At 44.2% G+C, this 16,977-nt stretch overlaps 1 protein-coding gene across 4 annotated transcripts in view; it reads left to right on the top strand.

Annotated features, from left to right (window-relative positions):
- Positions 1-16,977, top strand: part of LOC143350158 (homeobox protein prospero) — an 81,770-nt gene that overhangs the window by 50,618 nt on the left and 14,175 nt on the right. For all 4 annotated transcript variants that reach the window (XM_076782058.1, XM_076782056.1, XM_076782057.1 and 1 more), the window contains exon 5: positions 1,748-16,977. This exon is cut by the window's right edge and continues 14,175 nt beyond it. In XM_076782058.1, the coding sequence (XP_076638173.1) occupies positions 1,748-1,927 (180 nt within the window). In that variant the 3' untranslated portion in view covers positions 1,928-16,977. The remainder of the gene's footprint in view (positions 1-1,747) is intronic.

Below are 16,977 nucleotides of genomic sequence, written 5' to 3'. Positions count from 1 at the left end.
GAAGCTAATAAATGTTTAGTCTATGAAAAATTTATCGTTTTAGTTCTATCGAGAGAATAGAAACTGTTTTGAGGTGTTAAACAAATATCGAAATGAGTTGTTGTAAATATATCTTCTATTCAATTGCAGTCGCGGATTATTCGAATAACCTGGAAGAAATCTTTTATTATATATTCAAATTTTTATGAATTCGTGGAAAACTAGTATCATTAATGGTGAAGGACAAAATCGAATTGATGATATAAACAATAGAAATAGTTGCTAGAAATTTAAGATGAAATATAGATGGAAATTTATCATAATAATTGATCATCAAAATATCAAATTATTTTTGTCTACTGATCAATATTTCTATACAATTATTACAAGCATGGAAAATTCATCAGAATGTAATCTTAAAAATTGTTTAACGATTATCGAACCTTACCGTCTCTTTTTATATTTCTGATGAGTTTTAAATGCAATTAAAGCGGTATCAATTTTTATGTAGTTGATAGGTATCGATACAATAGCTACACGCCTTGATAAATTTCAAATCGTTTGAAGATAGTCCATAGAATAATTTGATTCAGGAATATCTATTTCAAATGCAAATGTATCGAGAATATCAATCACGTATCAAAACGCGTCTCACAAGGCAGACACTCATCATGCCCTCCTCTAATTTTAACCTACTTTCGCAAAGTGACAAATTACAGGTACCTGTTGCTATATGTAAAATATTGGATATAATAATCCGATAATTTTTAAAATATAAGTAATTAAAATAAGACCTTGCATCGTCACTGACTAATTCTTGTGTCAGGGCAGATAATGTCGAAGTCAAAGTTAGCCAATTTTTTAAAATTGTTTTCATTTAAACTACAATCCTATTGTTTATTTTTCTCTTCTTTCGGATAATCAATTCGATCGACGTTACACAATATTTTCTGGGACGTAATTAATTTTAGAACAAACAATCTACTGAAATAGGTGCCATTTAAAATTCAACTATACAGCAAAGCAACGACGCCTGACATCATCGATAACAGAAATAGCGAAACATTGAAAGGCACAATCAAATTTGCGGAATTATTTCAGAAACAAATAGCAGAGTTTATAAAAGTATGACTCAAATATTGTCGTTAACTTCTATCGGATTGTCTGTCATATGATGAACTTTATCAGAAAAGAACGAAAAACTATGGAAGTCCGGGTTAAGAATAAAAAGTAACACATTCTTAGACAATGTTTAAATATGGTACCTGGGCAGTTGCTTTCAAAAATATTGCCCTGTTTACAAGAAGCGTGTTTGATGGTACGATTTAAAATCTTATACATCGTAAAAAAAGATATTGACATTCACTATTTACATCTTTTAAATTATCTTGTTATAACTAAATACATCATACGCATATAGTAACAAGGATCTGTCATCCGTTGTTCTGCAAAAGTGAGTAAATCTTTAATTGCTCCCAGATTCGATTGAAACTTTGCAAATTAATAATAGATATATCTATTCATGAGCTATTTTTATTAAAATAAATGAAGAAATGAGTAAAAAAAGCAATATATTAAGAAATACATTAAGAGAGAATACAAAATAATGATTCGAAATCGAAGGGGGATAAGTTGAGTGCTTGCCTTGTCGGTCCCATCACTGGTGGTAACATAATCGAGGAAGTATGTATCTGCATAGGGTTATTGATGTATTGAGTGTGGGTTTGGCGGTCAAAGGTTGTACTAACGGTCGGGGTAATGTTTGCAGGTACCGAGTAACTTCAGGTACGTCGTCGAGCAGACGCTGAAAGAGTTCTTCAAGGCAATTCAGAGCGGCAAAGACACCGAGCAGAGTTGGAAAAAGTCCATCTACAAGGTGATCTCGAGGCTGGACGACCCGGTGCCGGAGTACTTCAAAACCCCGAACTTCCTGGAGCAGCTCGAATGAATCAGGAGGTCGCGTGGCTCTTGCTCTTCGTGGTGCGCGGGCTCATCAGCGCTCGTCGGCTCCCAGTAAAACGAAAAAAAACGGAAACGAGAGAAGAAGGAACGGCCCAGCGAGGGAGGATCGCATCCGTCAGGAGGTACACGTCCTTCGCGTGAAGCGCGTTCAGGTATCCTTAAACTAACATATCGCAGAACGGGCGTGATAGAGAACGTGCGAGAGCGTATAGGGGAGTAATACAAAGAAGCAAAGGAAGATGCAGCGTTCGGATGGTACGAATAGGATCATCGCCAAGGCATCGATCATCATCAAGGAACGATGAGGAGCGCCGACAAAGGATCAGGCTGTGACCTAATCACGAGACAACGTCCTCGCGCGAGACGAGGGTGGATGTAAATTTTACGCTTCGTGCCTTTCGATTCCTGGCCGAGATTCACGGAGTCTCGGAACCTCGGGTTACTAAATAACGAGGCCGCGAAACCTATCCACCCTGTTCTCGTCGCGGCGACAACACCGATATCAAAAAAAAAAAAACGACGGTCTTGGGAGAAAGCGAAGAAACAGGACGAAAGCGTGGTCAACGAACGGCAAGGATACACACATACACACACACACCAGCTTCGAGCGACGAGTATTGTTTGGATTTGTTGCGTACAGTTCACCGATTACCGCCTAATTTTAAGAGACTCGTTTTCGGGATTAGGGATAAGGAACGTTTGACCCGCGACAACGAGTGAACGACCGGCGGCTGTTTGTACGAGCGAAGAGATAACGAGGTGTTTACGGTACTGTTTGTCCATGTTTTTCAAAGAGCCGATAATTATTGTCTAACGGTGGAGCGAGATCCGCTGGACGGATCCTCCGTAGCTTCCGGTTGAGAGGCAGAAGAGGAGGAACCCTTCTCGTGGATCTTCGGGAACGACTCGAAACGAACGCCTCGCCCTTCGTCCCGAGTCGTTCCGTGCGCACAGAAGAAACAACGATGGCCAGTTTCACACGGCATTCGTCACGCTGTACCTCGTGGTTTTTTTTAACGTACCTCGTGCTTCGACCTCGATCGCAACAGCCACGCCGGTCGGTCGTCGTCCCGGCAGCCATTTATCTTTCAAACGCGTTCGGAGCAACGGGGCCAGCGTTCCTCGACGGGGTTCCGTTGCTTCGAACGTATTCGAAGAACGGCGCGATTCGCGCCGAATCGAAATTTCGCGGGAACGAAAGCCCCGACGGACTCTTCGGCGCGATACTTCTTTTTTCCTTCGACAGAAAACAACCATCGTTCGAAAGAAACAATCAACGGTCGGTCGCGGGTGGTCCCGCGGCCGTCCGCCAGGATCTCGATCCTTTCTCTTAAGTTGTACATATAATTATTTGATGATCGCACCGTGCAAACGTCGAACGGCGGGTTCGAGATCTTCGTCAATGCTGCTTGGCTCGATCGAACGGGAAAATTGATAATATTATATCCTACGGTGAGAATTCCTACGATAATTCTGGCGAGAGCCTCGACATTCCACATTCGGACGAGCGTGACGCGAACATCGAACACTCGAGTGATACGCAACGCGATCGATAATAATACCGAATAATCGAAGAAATATAAGACACCTATTTTTCATTTCTCCGCGGAGGAAGGGATCTCCTTGTCGTTGTATCGTGTTTAGTTGGTCCGAGATTTTCTCGCCGACGGGGGGGAAAGGGGGGGGGGAATGAAACGAAAAACGAACAAAGCCAGAGGGAAAGCAATCGCGTTGCATTGAACGAGAAGACGGTGCGCGGATCACAATATTACGCGTGACATTACGTAGAAGATGTTTTTATTAATGGTTAGTTGATATAAACGAGGTTAGACTAGTCGCAGTGACAGGAGTACGAGTGGCAGGGACGACAAAAAAAAAAGGGAAGGGCGAACGGTATTTAGAACCGGATCCAAGCACCGGCGGCTTTCTTAAGCGTTAGACGATTTAAAATGAAAAAAAAAAGTGAAAGGGTTGATAATAATAAGGGAAACGAAATCACCGCGTAAAATAATGGGAGATAAATTGAGAAAAAGTTAAATAACCGCGAGCCGGTGCGTAACCATATACAAAGTAGATTATTATAAAAACGTATATATATATATACACATATATATAGAAATATATATATGAAGAAATTTGAGAAAGTATATATACATGTAATTGCGTCAAATTATATGTATATATATATTAGAGACTTATAAAACGAAAGACGGATGTTGGCGCGATTTAAATTGCGTAAAGAATGTGTGACAGAGGGTTAGACGCCCGTGTCTCCCTTATTCCTCTTGTACCCGACCTATTACACGATGACATACGCGCATACACGTCCATACAGACACACACGCGACACACGAACACAGTTTGAACGATGTACGCGCGGGCACGCACCGTGCTCCGTACATCGTGCATACACAAGTACACGCACGCAGGCAAGCGCGGGAAATCAGTGACGACGCCAAAGTACGCGTTCTTACCGCAGAAATTTCTTTTCCGCTAGACGGTTTGTAGATAATTTTATCGTACGGTATAATAATTATAATTATAAATCTATTTCGGGTGGTAGCGAGTCCTTGTAACTTAACCTACTTACCTTTTTCACTATTACCTACCATTATTATTCTCGCTATTATGTGCACTATTATTATTATTATTATTATTATCATCATTATTATTATTATTGCTATTACCATCATCATTATTATATAATTATTACGATTAGTACTATTATCATTAGTTACGTTACGAGTATCCCGCGAGTACACAATTTTATTCGAATCACAATTATCGTTTCCATATCGCTTGGTACACCAAAGTTTCGCTTGGTTTAGTCCACGTCTAAACATTTATCTATTGTTTGCGTCGCGAGAATATCACGAGTAACGCGTCGTTCCCTATTCCACAGTCCTGTCCCCCATTATGCGTTTTTATTCTCCTTTTATTTTAAGATCGATCCAAATTTCACCCGCCCCTCTTATACAGTCCTTGCCACCCTTTAATGACGTTTCGTCAATGTTCTGGCATTTAGTTATTATTATATTTAGTTATTGTATTATTATTATTATTATTATTAAGCATGTATTATGCAGTGTACACAGCAGAGAGAAAAGCAAAAAAGAAATACTACACGAACACACACGTTTTTGTAAGCGGTGAGTCTTAACCTAGTCACGAGTCACTATTTTTTAATTTTAACGATCAATTTATCGATTATTATTTTATTTATTATTTACGACAATAAAAGCGAGACATTGGACCCGTGTTGTCTTTTTTATTTTTCGTTGGTTCTGTTTTCATTCGTCGGAAACTTCGAGTACCCGGCCACGCGCGCCACTCCCGCGTCATCCTCAACCCCCTCGAAACCCGTTTTCAAAATCGTACGAGAAAAAAGAAAAAAATGTGAAAAAAATTAAATCGAACGACACACCCGGGCGAATCGTCTCGAGCCGAAACGTTTCGAACTTTCGACTGCCGACCTGGCCTATCTTCTGTCCAAACGAACGAAGCTCTTCTCGAAAGGAACGCGACGACGACGCTCCGTGCCGGAAACCGACGATCGTCGAGTCGAATCGGGGAACGAAAGGGACACGAGAGAAAAGAGGGGAAATAGAAAAACTATATTTAGGGGAGACGGTGTGGGGAAAATTCGAAAATTTCGACTCCTAGACGACTAGAATTAGTCAAGGCCTAAAATTAGTAATCTCCTTCGGCGCTGGCCTAAGATTTTGGTCTAAACGTTCACGGGGAGGAAATAGAAAATGAGAGGAGGACGGGGTGGGGTAGTTAGGCGTGGGATTATAAGCGGGAACGCGTAGAAAATTTCGAAAAACGACGATAACGTACCTGCGGTCGCGTCGAACGTCGAACGATTCGGGATCGCGATTTCCGGCAGGAACGGTCGCGTCGTGCTCGCTGATTCTTGTGTTTCGTTCGGCTTTAGTTCCTACGTTACTCGCACCTACAAACACCACTTTGCCAAGGGGGAAATTTAGTAACGAAATCTCGAGGGAGATTTAATCTACCAATGCGCGAAACGATCGGCGCAGACGTCGCGTTTCGACGAATCGCGCTCGTTTGCGCGGGCAAACACGCCCTGTCGATACGTTTTTTAATTTACCCAAAAAATTCTGCCCGCTTTCGAGCTGTTTGTCCAGCACTCTGAACAACGGATCGACGGAAAGCGGAGGTAGCGTTTAATTAGGCGAAAAGTGGACTTTTTATCGATGTTGCGCGCGTATCGATCGTTCACCGTGATCGATCGATTATTTAAGGAGTCGAGAAAATTAGTATAAATAAATATTCAAAACCATTATTTTGCAAGCTCGTTTAAATATTCACCGAGAACGGTAGGTCTTCGAATACCAACGATTGCAATTATTCTGATTTCACAGGAACGTTACACAAAGGTTTCGCACGGAGAACGCATTCGTGGATTAAACTTGCGCTCGTTTGGCGAAAATTAACAATAACCACCTTACGCGTCAACATCTTTCTCGAAACGAAGCATCCTCTTCATAACCGCTGACAAATTTTAAACGAAGAAACCGAACAACAATTCGAACAAGAACTATAGAAACCGTCACCATCCTCATACTCCGTCATTCGATGCGACAGAGAGAAACTTAGACACCGATAGAATTCTAACAGTAAACAGTCCCGGAGAAAGAAGAACCGCCACCAATAGTACCGATTTATTCCAACGACTCAAGCTGAAACCGAACTTGATCCAATCACACGCTTACCAGAAACACAAGCATCGCCAACAGTTGACCTATACATGTATGATTTGCAGCCGGACATTCCGGCGCCGATTCGAGCACCGACGAACGTCCGATCGAAATCCATTTCCGACAAAAATCCCGAGTCGTCCTTCTCATCGCAGACAAGAGGCTCGCCGATTTCCGCGAGCGTCCGGAAACGGAAGTCGGTTGAACAGCCGACGTTTCCGTTCACCGAGCAAAGCATTCGTCGCAGCGTAATTCTCGCCAGTGAGGACGTTTTCGATTTCTTTCTCCGTCGATCGAGGATCGAGGGTCCCGGCGCGAAGGACGAACCGCCACGGATCACGATAACGAATCGCGAACACCCGCTCGAGGCCCAGACAGAGCGAACGGAGGCCGAGATCCGCGTTCCGCTCTCCTCGATGGTCGATCGGTGCCCACGCGTCCCGAGATCGAGCCACGGTCTCGATCGTGGCCCCGGAAGGGTCGTAGCACGTGGTTCCTCGCGGACGCGACGCGGGCTTCCGGTCGTCGTCGGGGACGCGCGATCGTGAACGGAGCGGACGCGCGGACGTGAAACCGAAGAGAACGAAAGGGATTTCCTGCGCCGACGAAAACTTCACGGACCACACGAGTCCGCGCGATCCTGTTTCAGGTACGAGACTAGTGGAGGATAAAATTGCGAAAGAAAGAGAACGAACGAAAGCCGATCGACTCGCCGTTATTACGTTTTGTGCAACGGGGCCAAGGCACGGAGAACGAGTACACAGGACGAGACGAAAGGACTTTTTAAAATACGGATATGTGTGGGGGGGAAAAGAAAAAAAGAAACGATGGAGAGAAAGAGGTGGGGAGAAGGAACGGAAATGGAAGAACGTTTGAGAGAGACGGAAACGGAATAATAAGCATACGTACATACCTAAACGCGTAAGTCTTAAGGAACACACGTGTAAGCAGAATTAAGTAATAGTATTTAACGTTAACACTTGCAAGCTATTAATTATTATATAAACGATTAACTCAAGGTAATTAAACCAAAAAAACTAAAAATACTAAAACAAAACCGAGCGGAAGGTCGTATCACGCTGCAGTGGAAGAGGATACCCACTTAAGAGGAAATGAAAATACTGAAACGTAAAGTGACACAAACACGCTAATAAACTAATTATTATTGTATGATTATATATTATTATTACGATTATTACTATCGAGTTCGAGAATCGTCGTGATAAAAAGAAAAATGATAAAAACGTACGAATAGGAGATAGAAAACGATGCGTGAATGCGGGGTAACTAGGGAAATCGAGAGAATGCGACATCGAGAACGTGCGCGCGCGCGTGTGTGTATGTGTGTGCACGCGAGAGGGAGAAGCTGAAAATACTTCCAAGTACGTTCATCGAGAATAATCATTCCTCAAACTATTAGAAACGTAAATTAGGGTATAACATATTATGACGAAATATTGCGATTACGGAGGATAACGTGACGATATGCAACGCGCGCGATACCAGTGTGTGTGAAAGAGGGAGAGCGAGAGATTAAAGAGAGAAAGGATAGAGCGAGTTGAGGAGAGAAAGAGACAAAAGAGGGAAGATATATAAAGCGTTTTTTTTCTCCGTAGGGTTTCATCGCGAACCGGAAATCGCGCGACGTTAAACTTTATAGTCTAGGGACGCAAGGGAAGGAAAATTCGAGCGACTCGAAGAAAACGTGCGACCGAGGTGGAAATTAGCGAGAACGAATGAAAGAAACGAGAGACAGCGAGAGAGAGACTGCGAGCGAAAACGTGGATCAGACAAAAAGAGGGGATGAATGCGACGAGAGAAGTTACGTTTTTATGCAAGAGAGCGCGTGCGTATGCGAAGAAAATTTAAAAAAGTGAACATAAAAAGAGAAGATTAAAGAAAAAAAAAAAAAATGATGGAGTTAAGAGGAGAAGAATTACTGATTGTTGACACTGATTACTGAGTGAGCAAACTTTCTGTGTGATAATCTCGTAGTACACGTAGCGCGTTAAGTCTACAATACGTTTCGGTAGGGGATTTTTAGGTGAGAGCGATTAAACTTTTTAAAAATGACGAACGTGAAGAAATTGATGTGAGGCGAAGGAAGAAGAACACGCGGAACCCTCCGGTCGAGGATTTCGAGAGGCGTTTGCAATGTATATTTTACGAATACTTTGGAAAATTGGTCGACGGGGGATCGGTCTACCCGTCGACAGTCGACATATCATCGCGTGTATATTAAATATCGATTCCTGTGTTAATTGGTTGCAGGGAACTCGACGGAGCCGTCGATTACTCCGGTTCGTCGAATTAACGTAGGGAATTAGTTCCTTTGATTTTAGAATGTAGTAGTCTTTGTATTAGAAAAATTCTTTGTCCCCGACCGCGACATTCGAGACGCTTTTTCTCTAGTTATTTTTCGTTCACAGGACGAAGAGGCAGTCGATTACTCCTGCCTCGATCACAGACTCGGTCTTTGCGGGCCGCGATGTTCCGACTGGATTCGGTTCTGTCCAAACGATTCATTTCTATAATTCGTTAATACGTTCCAGTTAATCGTGCAATAGATTTCGTTCACTGCAGAGATGTTGTTGTTGTAATGCTTTTAAATCGGTGGTTGTTTATTTGAAAACATAAATGAAAATTACTCAGTCTGAACATTTTGCAACAATGAAGGGACTAAGATCGAGTGAATTAGTTTAAGTAAATACCTTTGGCTGCTTTTCGATATCTATTTCGTGATGGGAGAGGGAGAGAGAAAAAGCGAGAGTGATGAAAATTTAATAGAGGTAGCGAAAATTCTAAATTAAAGTTCCTATCGCTTAGCCTTCTAGCCGAATCTTCGACGAGCGATTTTAAATAAACAACCCTTCCGTTTCACGCACGAGTACATTAATCGCCGTTCAACTACCTCGAATTAGAAAATCCACTGACGGCACACACCCCCCCTCCGAGCAAAGACTCAAAACGGCCCGCAAAGCGTACGACTCGTTACCATCCCCCACACCCCCTCTGTCTCTGCACACGTATTTCTGTCCACGGATCACGAAACGAGAGGCTGTCGATACTCCAGCTCTCGAAAGACTGAAGATCCTCGATTAACTCCCACGGTCACGCGACTAACCCCTTCGCGTCTCGAATGCCGTCGTTGTCGGTGGACGAAAAGTTTCCCATCGATTCGAGCAGTCTTTCTCGAAACGCCTCGGTGAAACGGAACCTCTCGGAGTCCGTCAGCCGCGACCGAGGATCCGTTCAAGTCGGGTGTTTGCGGGGATGGGTGGGCAGGGATGCTTAAGAATGGGGGGTTTTTAATGGGACAGAAGGCCGGAGACCGACGAAATTGAGAACGGTGTAGAAGCGTGTAGGGAGCCAAGTGTCCTTGATGCGACCGTCGTTGAAGCCACGAAATCTCGCGATCTCAACAGGTGATTTTTTTAGTTTGGTTCGAGGTGAAGAAAATCGGGAACGTCACGATACTAGGATTTGACGGCGACAGCCGTAGGGAAAGGGGAAGATCAAGGGAACGATAGGGATATAAAAAGAGGAAAAAAAAAGTCACGACTGAGATGAAATCCATGCGAATTGCGATTTCGGAACTGAGTTCGGAGCCACGGGCGATAGACGTTCGGCGCAAACCGATCCTAGTTGACGGAGCGAGAGAAAGAGAGAGAGAGAGAGAAAGAGAGAGAGTAAGAGAGAGTAAGAGAGAGAGAGACGGAAGAGTAGGGAGAGAAAGAAGGGAGAGATTGGCGACGGACGACAGGGAAACGAGCGAAAGAACGAGCGAACGAGTGCGTATACGCGCGATTGGGACGACGAGCGAGTGAGTTGAAGAAAAATTGAAAAGAAAAAAAAATAAGAAAAAATTATACAGAGAGCGCCGACCTCCTTGGCTACCGGGAGGTCCGCATATATGTATTGTAAAGAAACAAGAGACTAGTAAATGATAATGAGAAAAGAGAAATTAGGAGAAAGCGACGAGAGTCAGGAGAAATTATTAGATCAGTTGTAAGCGTAAGTTAACGAGGAATTTTCTCCCCTCCCCCCGTCCTCCCCCCCCCCTTCAAAACCTTTTCGTGCACGATACTTTTAGCAATTCTTTCGCGAGCGTGAATGGTGTCCGTGAAAAAGCTGAAGCGAGATTATGTGCGTGACGATGCTTATTAACATGGGTTACGTGCGTCTGCGTGTGAATGCGGAGAGAGTGAGAGTGAGACGTGAGAGATAGGGAGGTATTTTTTCTTTTTTTTTTTTTTTTTTTTTTGTAAAGAGGAAAAATAGAAAATGGAGAAAAGGGAGGAAGAAGAAAGGACAGGATTAAGTGGCCCATTACAGGTCCATCGTCCGACTCAGTAGCGCTATCGAGGAGAATATAATCGATTGCAGAGAGGCAGGCGATACACACAAAGCACTAAGAATGGCAGGTACTAAAAGTGTCACTATCCATCCAACCCCTTCAGCCATCAAGTGTGAGAGCAACGAATGACTAGCGGAAAAGTGTAAAGCTTTAACGAGATTCTGCTTCCCATCGGAATGTATTTCGAACCCCTGCGTCTTTTAATTTTCATTCGTAACGAAATTCGGTATTCGTCGTCTTCCCGAAACAACGACCCCTTCAATTTTTCGTATCGTGTTGCGAGATATTTTTCGACTGTACGTCAATTACTCTCTAATCGATCGCGATTGATGACGGAACGTAATATCGTAGCAGATACCGGAAACGTAAGATGTAATTTTTTACGTCGCCAGTCCGTCGCAACACATTCCTTCGTAACCATCGACCATTCCAATTCGATGAAATGAACCAGGAAAAATAACTCTATCCTAATCGAGACGAACGTTCGTAAAGTTTTACGCGCGAGATTTCTTCCCCGATCTTCGACGCTGATTTCCCCCCCGATTTTCATCGTCACTCTCATCTAGCGATCTTTCAACGGATGCAGAACACGCAACCGACACGTTGCGTCCCGAGAACTTCTAATTTATCGTTGCGATCCCCGCGTCTGGTGAATGAGTCGAGGAGCCCGAGGAAGGTGGTGAATGTACGTGCGTGTACCCGAGAAGAGCACACACGAGTTGAGAATGAGAACATGTTTTAAGTGTCTGTATTTCTGGAGTGTATTTCTTGCGTAATACGTCTCAGCCAGCAAGTCGCGTTAGGTTATATACGTATTAATCATGTGTAGGGAATCGTAGGTGTATTAAGATTAACGTACATACAAAAAACAAAAAATACTTCGTGGAAGAGGTGAAAGATGAATACTTATTTAGTAACGAAGAAGCGAAGACAAGCAGTAGCAGCAGAAGCAACAGAAAACATGCAAAATACCTACGTTGATGTGTGAGGATGTGAGCTAGATCGCCGCGTTGAGTCCAATCAAGTCCTCAGAGATAATATTACAAGCGCAGACCCTCCGCAGATTGAGGTGAAAATGAGACGCGACCCTGGACACCGTGTCGGCCGTCTTCGTCGCTCCGTGGCGGGCATCAAGGGGTTTATATAGTCTTTAAAGTATCACGCCAAAGCCAGACAATACTTTGATAAAATAAATGTTAGTCGTTAAAATTTCGTCGCACGGCGAAACAAAGATTTCGAGCGGAAATATTTTTTTCGAAAGGTGTACCGATAATTGACCGGGGTTAAAGCGACACGGGACGACGAACGACGACGCCGACTTCTGCCCGGTCAGCTGGAACGTCTTGTAAGAATATTGTGGGAATTGTTTTTCTGCGCCCCGGTCGGCTCGATTTTTCGGCCCGAGTCGGGGTAACCTGCACAAGCAAGTACATTTTCGACTTGGTACCTCTGTCTCCGCTCACCGTGATTCTTCCCAACGATTCGTTCCCCATCTTTCGATCTTCAGTACTTCACAGAGAAGAGAGCCCTTCACAGAGATCCCGTTGGTCTTGCTACCAAGACTCGCGGAAATACAGTTTTACACAGGATTTACTTTCGATTCGAGCGACGCGATCGTAACATTATTTCATACTCGAATACTTTTTAAATTGTAATTTTTATTTTAATAATAATTCTTTATATTATAGTAGAGTATGTGTCCCACTCGTCGACACAGTTCTTGACAATCACCGGAAGATAAAATATTTGACGAGATGGAAACTACACCTTTCATATTTGTTTCGTATTTAAACTCTTAAGAAACGTCTGAACGACTGAAGTAATGATTAATGTATTGCCAATGTTAACAAATTTGAGTACATAGTTGGAAATAAAAAACATAACACTTTCGACAAATTGATAATAATTATATTAACGATGTAAATTAAAAGTGTCGATATCCATGTTGGTATCGAAATTAGGTGTGCTCGCCTATTTCATATAATTCAATTCTATCGTTCACTAGTTGACAAAATCAGTTTTGAGCAAGACAATTATTCCTTGGAACTAATAAAATTAACAGTAATAATTGAATATAAATTCTTTGTAGACGATAAATATACATATTACTTGGAATCGCTTTCAAATCTTTTAGCAATTCTATGCCACTCTTAAACCCGTAATGCGTAAGATACGTGCCAGCCATCTTGGTATCACGTTCTACGACAAAATGGCGCAGATATAAAACCGTGGTTACAGTTTCGAGTTTAATATTTCATATTTCGAAAGTAATAAAGTTACGTATCAGCATCGATTAACGAAAAATCTTGAGACATCCAATTCGAGTTGTCGTTCGATGGCGTCGCTCGACAATTACAACTGATTTTCGTTACAGTCGTGAAGCCCACAGGTGACGGTCGTGCACACACCGACCCACCCGGATCGCAATAGCCCCGTCGCGGAACACGAGACAGAGGTCCTGGTTCGTCAACCTGCCTACTTTTCACGCATTACGATATTTGATGACTATGCCACTTTCGACACGAGGACATTCCTTTCGTACATTTACCGGCGTTTTTCTTAGTTCGCTTTCGACACGAGAAGTTTCGGATCGATTCATTGCTGTCCTAGGTTGCGCACAAGACGACACACAAAGACGTGTCGCGAGGAGACGCCCCCGCGATCGAGAACGGGACGTCTCGTCGCGACAGAGAGCGAATAGAAATTCCGTTTTTCGGCAAACACCAAAAAAGAGAAAACTCAGCTCGAATGGCGACGCGCGGGAACGTGAACGCGCGCGACGGTACAGTCGACGCGCGGTTATGTTCCCGCCGTGCCAGTGAACCCACACAACAGTAAGTGCTCGGCAAGGTGGAGTCGCCTAGCAGCACACCCACACACACGCGTACAACGACACACACCGTGGACACGAGAAACGTAGGAGTGACACACACGCGCATACATACACGGACACGCGTCTCACTCGCATCTTATACAGTCACACTAACACCCGCCACACTTACACGCAGTTTCGGCCAGAATCTAAAAGACACATAAAGGAAAAAAGTACAAGTTTATCACGTTGCGCCTTAATGTTAAAATTAAAAGTTGATCAAAAGAGTGGAAGAAGAAAAAAAAATAATGCGAAGCGTATTCTTAACCAAAATCGGCCTTAGTATATACTTTTCCGGGGCCGTAACGACGACGAACGACGCGCGACCTTCCCGCCTCGCCACCCCGAAACCCCGTCCCCCAACCCCCTTTCTCTAGATTGTATAAATGATATATTATAAATATATGTATACATATAGTATTATATCCGCCGGCGGCGGGACGTATCGAAACCTCGCAGCTAACTCAGCAAACCACCGAACCATCGAACGATTTAGGGAAAAATGAAAAGTAAAAGAAAAAAAGATTAAAAAAGAAAAAAAAAAGTGGAAAAAGAAGGACGAAAATAGTCTTCTCGGTTCCCGCCGCGTCCGGTCGGATTCGAAATTCTTACGGTTCGCGTGCACGTTGGACGAGGAAACCCGGGGGCCTGATCGTCGCCGACCTGAGTGCAACGTGGACACGACACCTGTCTTTCAAAGCTCCGCAAAAACCGTCGATCGCCGGAAGGTCGCCAGTCGGTCGTCGCGCGGCCCGAACACTCCGCTCCTGCAACCCCCCAGCGATTCATCCCCCACGAACCCTCCACCCACCTGCCCGACCTGATCCCCCCCCCCCCAAAAATAAAGTCCGCTCGAGAACGAAGAGCGACGAGAAAGTAAAAAAAGTGGAAACACAGCGAACCGCCCATCCGTCAGGCGAGAGAAAGAGAAGAGATGTTTCCTTTCTCGCGTCAGAGAAGAAAAACACTTCCTGCATGTGAAACTATAAGCAACGACGCGAGTGGACGGGTCACCCGAGAATTATTCTAAGGACTCTCGTCTTCTAAGGACGGGAACACGCAGGTGGATTGACGACGATTACGGTGCTAGGAGAGGAAGGGAGAGACAGGGAACGTGGTCGGAAGACGAGGATGTAGAATAATTGCGAACGGGGAGAGAGAAGCATGAAGGACTCGACTGTCGACTCGCTGTTTCCCGCGGCCGGGACTAAGGAAAATTTGCCAAAAATCCGAGAGTAATCGATAAAGCCTGCAGTAAAAAGCGAGAGAAAGGGAGTGAGAGAGAACGATAGAGTAAGAGTGGAACGAAGAGATTTCGGATATCGAGGAGGGATCGACCACGTATTTATCTCAACGCGTAGATCCACAGTATCCTTTGTCATCCGGTTTTCTGCCGACGCATCTCAGAGAGACTCGATTACGACTCGAAAACGAAGAAGGGCGAGGATCCGAGCTAAACGACACGGAGATATCGATAAACCAAAACCCCGGAATCTCCAATAAAATTTGATCTAACGTACGTGTAAATTCTGATAAATAGACAATTGAAAAAAGAAAGATAATAAATAATAAAAAATGTCTGCTCGAAGAAAGCGGATAGACGCTTCTCTCCGTGCGTGTTCACGGCAACCATCGAATCCAATGTCCTCAAAATTGGATCCGCTCGTCCAACTCACGTACCGATTTGTTCTCGAAAATCGACGATTAGGAAACCTAGGAGGAGACGTAAAGTGTCAAAGGAGCGATCGTTTCGGCATCCTCCTGGTAAAACGTTTAAAATTCGTCACGGACACGCGCCCGCACCGTACACACAGGATCCCATAGAAACCCGCCTTGAACCCTCCGAATAGCACGCGACGATCCAACTGACCCGGTCCAATCCGACAGGTATACTAATAAACCGAACCGTTCGAACGAAAAAGCATCGCTGGACACGCGAAAACGGTACACCGTATAACATCAGCGACCACGCAGCACCGCAATTCGTCATACACACATGCAACACAGCAGCAGCAGCCAACCGTGAGAATGTGAAACGTTGTAAGAAGAAAATGCGATCAGCCTCGACGAGGCGTAATGCCCCGAAAACGTGCAGCGTCTCGGGATCTCCCTTCCACGAACAGCAGAGAGAGAACAGAGAGAAAGAAAGGACAGAGATATAGCTTGATCTTCTACGATTAGTCTTCAGTGTACATAGTAACGATATCAACCGGTAGATAATAATTCAGCCAGGCAATAATCGCAATTATTGCTCGTTCGTCCGATTCGTCGATAACGTGGACAGGAATAATCACTCCAAGGAACAATAATAACGGCGTAATTGCAACTACGACAGTGTCGGATGCGGTTGCAACCCCAACGCCGATCGACGAACGCGGCTTAACATTTTGCCGATACCTTCTTCACCGAACGGTTATCAAAAAGCTTGTTTCCAGACGGATTCGATTTTTTTCTTTTACGGGCGACGTTTCGATTCTCGACGTTGCAATATCAACGGGTAGATCGGTAGTTTTATGGTCGTTTACAGGCAGACACGTCGAATCACTTCGACACCAGTTTTCCTTTTTCTACCTCGAACGCTGACTCCTTCCGACGGAATCAGCCTTGGTTCGTTTTCTTAGCAGTCGAACCGATCTTGTTTTTTCTGAAAGTAATCGGTAAATTCCTACGCGAACGTAGCACGGACAGAGATTCAGATTGACGATCTCGATCTTAGACCACAAAGACAAGCAAAAAGGTATTTCTCACGTCTCACGAACGGGACGGCATTACGTATCGAAGCGGCGAGCATCGTACTTCCGGTGGTCGATCCGCGATCAGGGAGCCGAGGAAGCTAAAAACGAGACGCCTGTGAACACAGGATCATCGAAGAGTGGAGCCACGTGGAAGATGACACGGTCGCTGGCCCCGCGACGCTGGGCAACACCGGCCGACGTAACCGAATTCTCTCGACGAAGCCACGTGAAAACGAAGCAAATCAGGAAACACGCAACACTGGAAACTGCAGAGAGCGAAAAACGATGAAACAAAAATATGGAAAGAAACGGGGACAAAAAGGAAGCAAAAGAGAAGAAAAAAAGAAA

This window comes from Colletes latitarsis, chromosome 14 (assembly GCF_051014445.1).
Source record: "Colletes latitarsis isolate SP2378_abdomen chromosome 14, iyColLati1, whole genome shotgun sequence".
Classification (NCBI taxonomy): Eukaryota; Metazoa; Arthropoda; class Insecta; order Hymenoptera; family Colletidae; genus Colletes; species Colletes latitarsis.
Note: the sequence above shows the minus strand (reverse complement) of the source record. Positions and strands in the feature narration are given on the sequence as shown.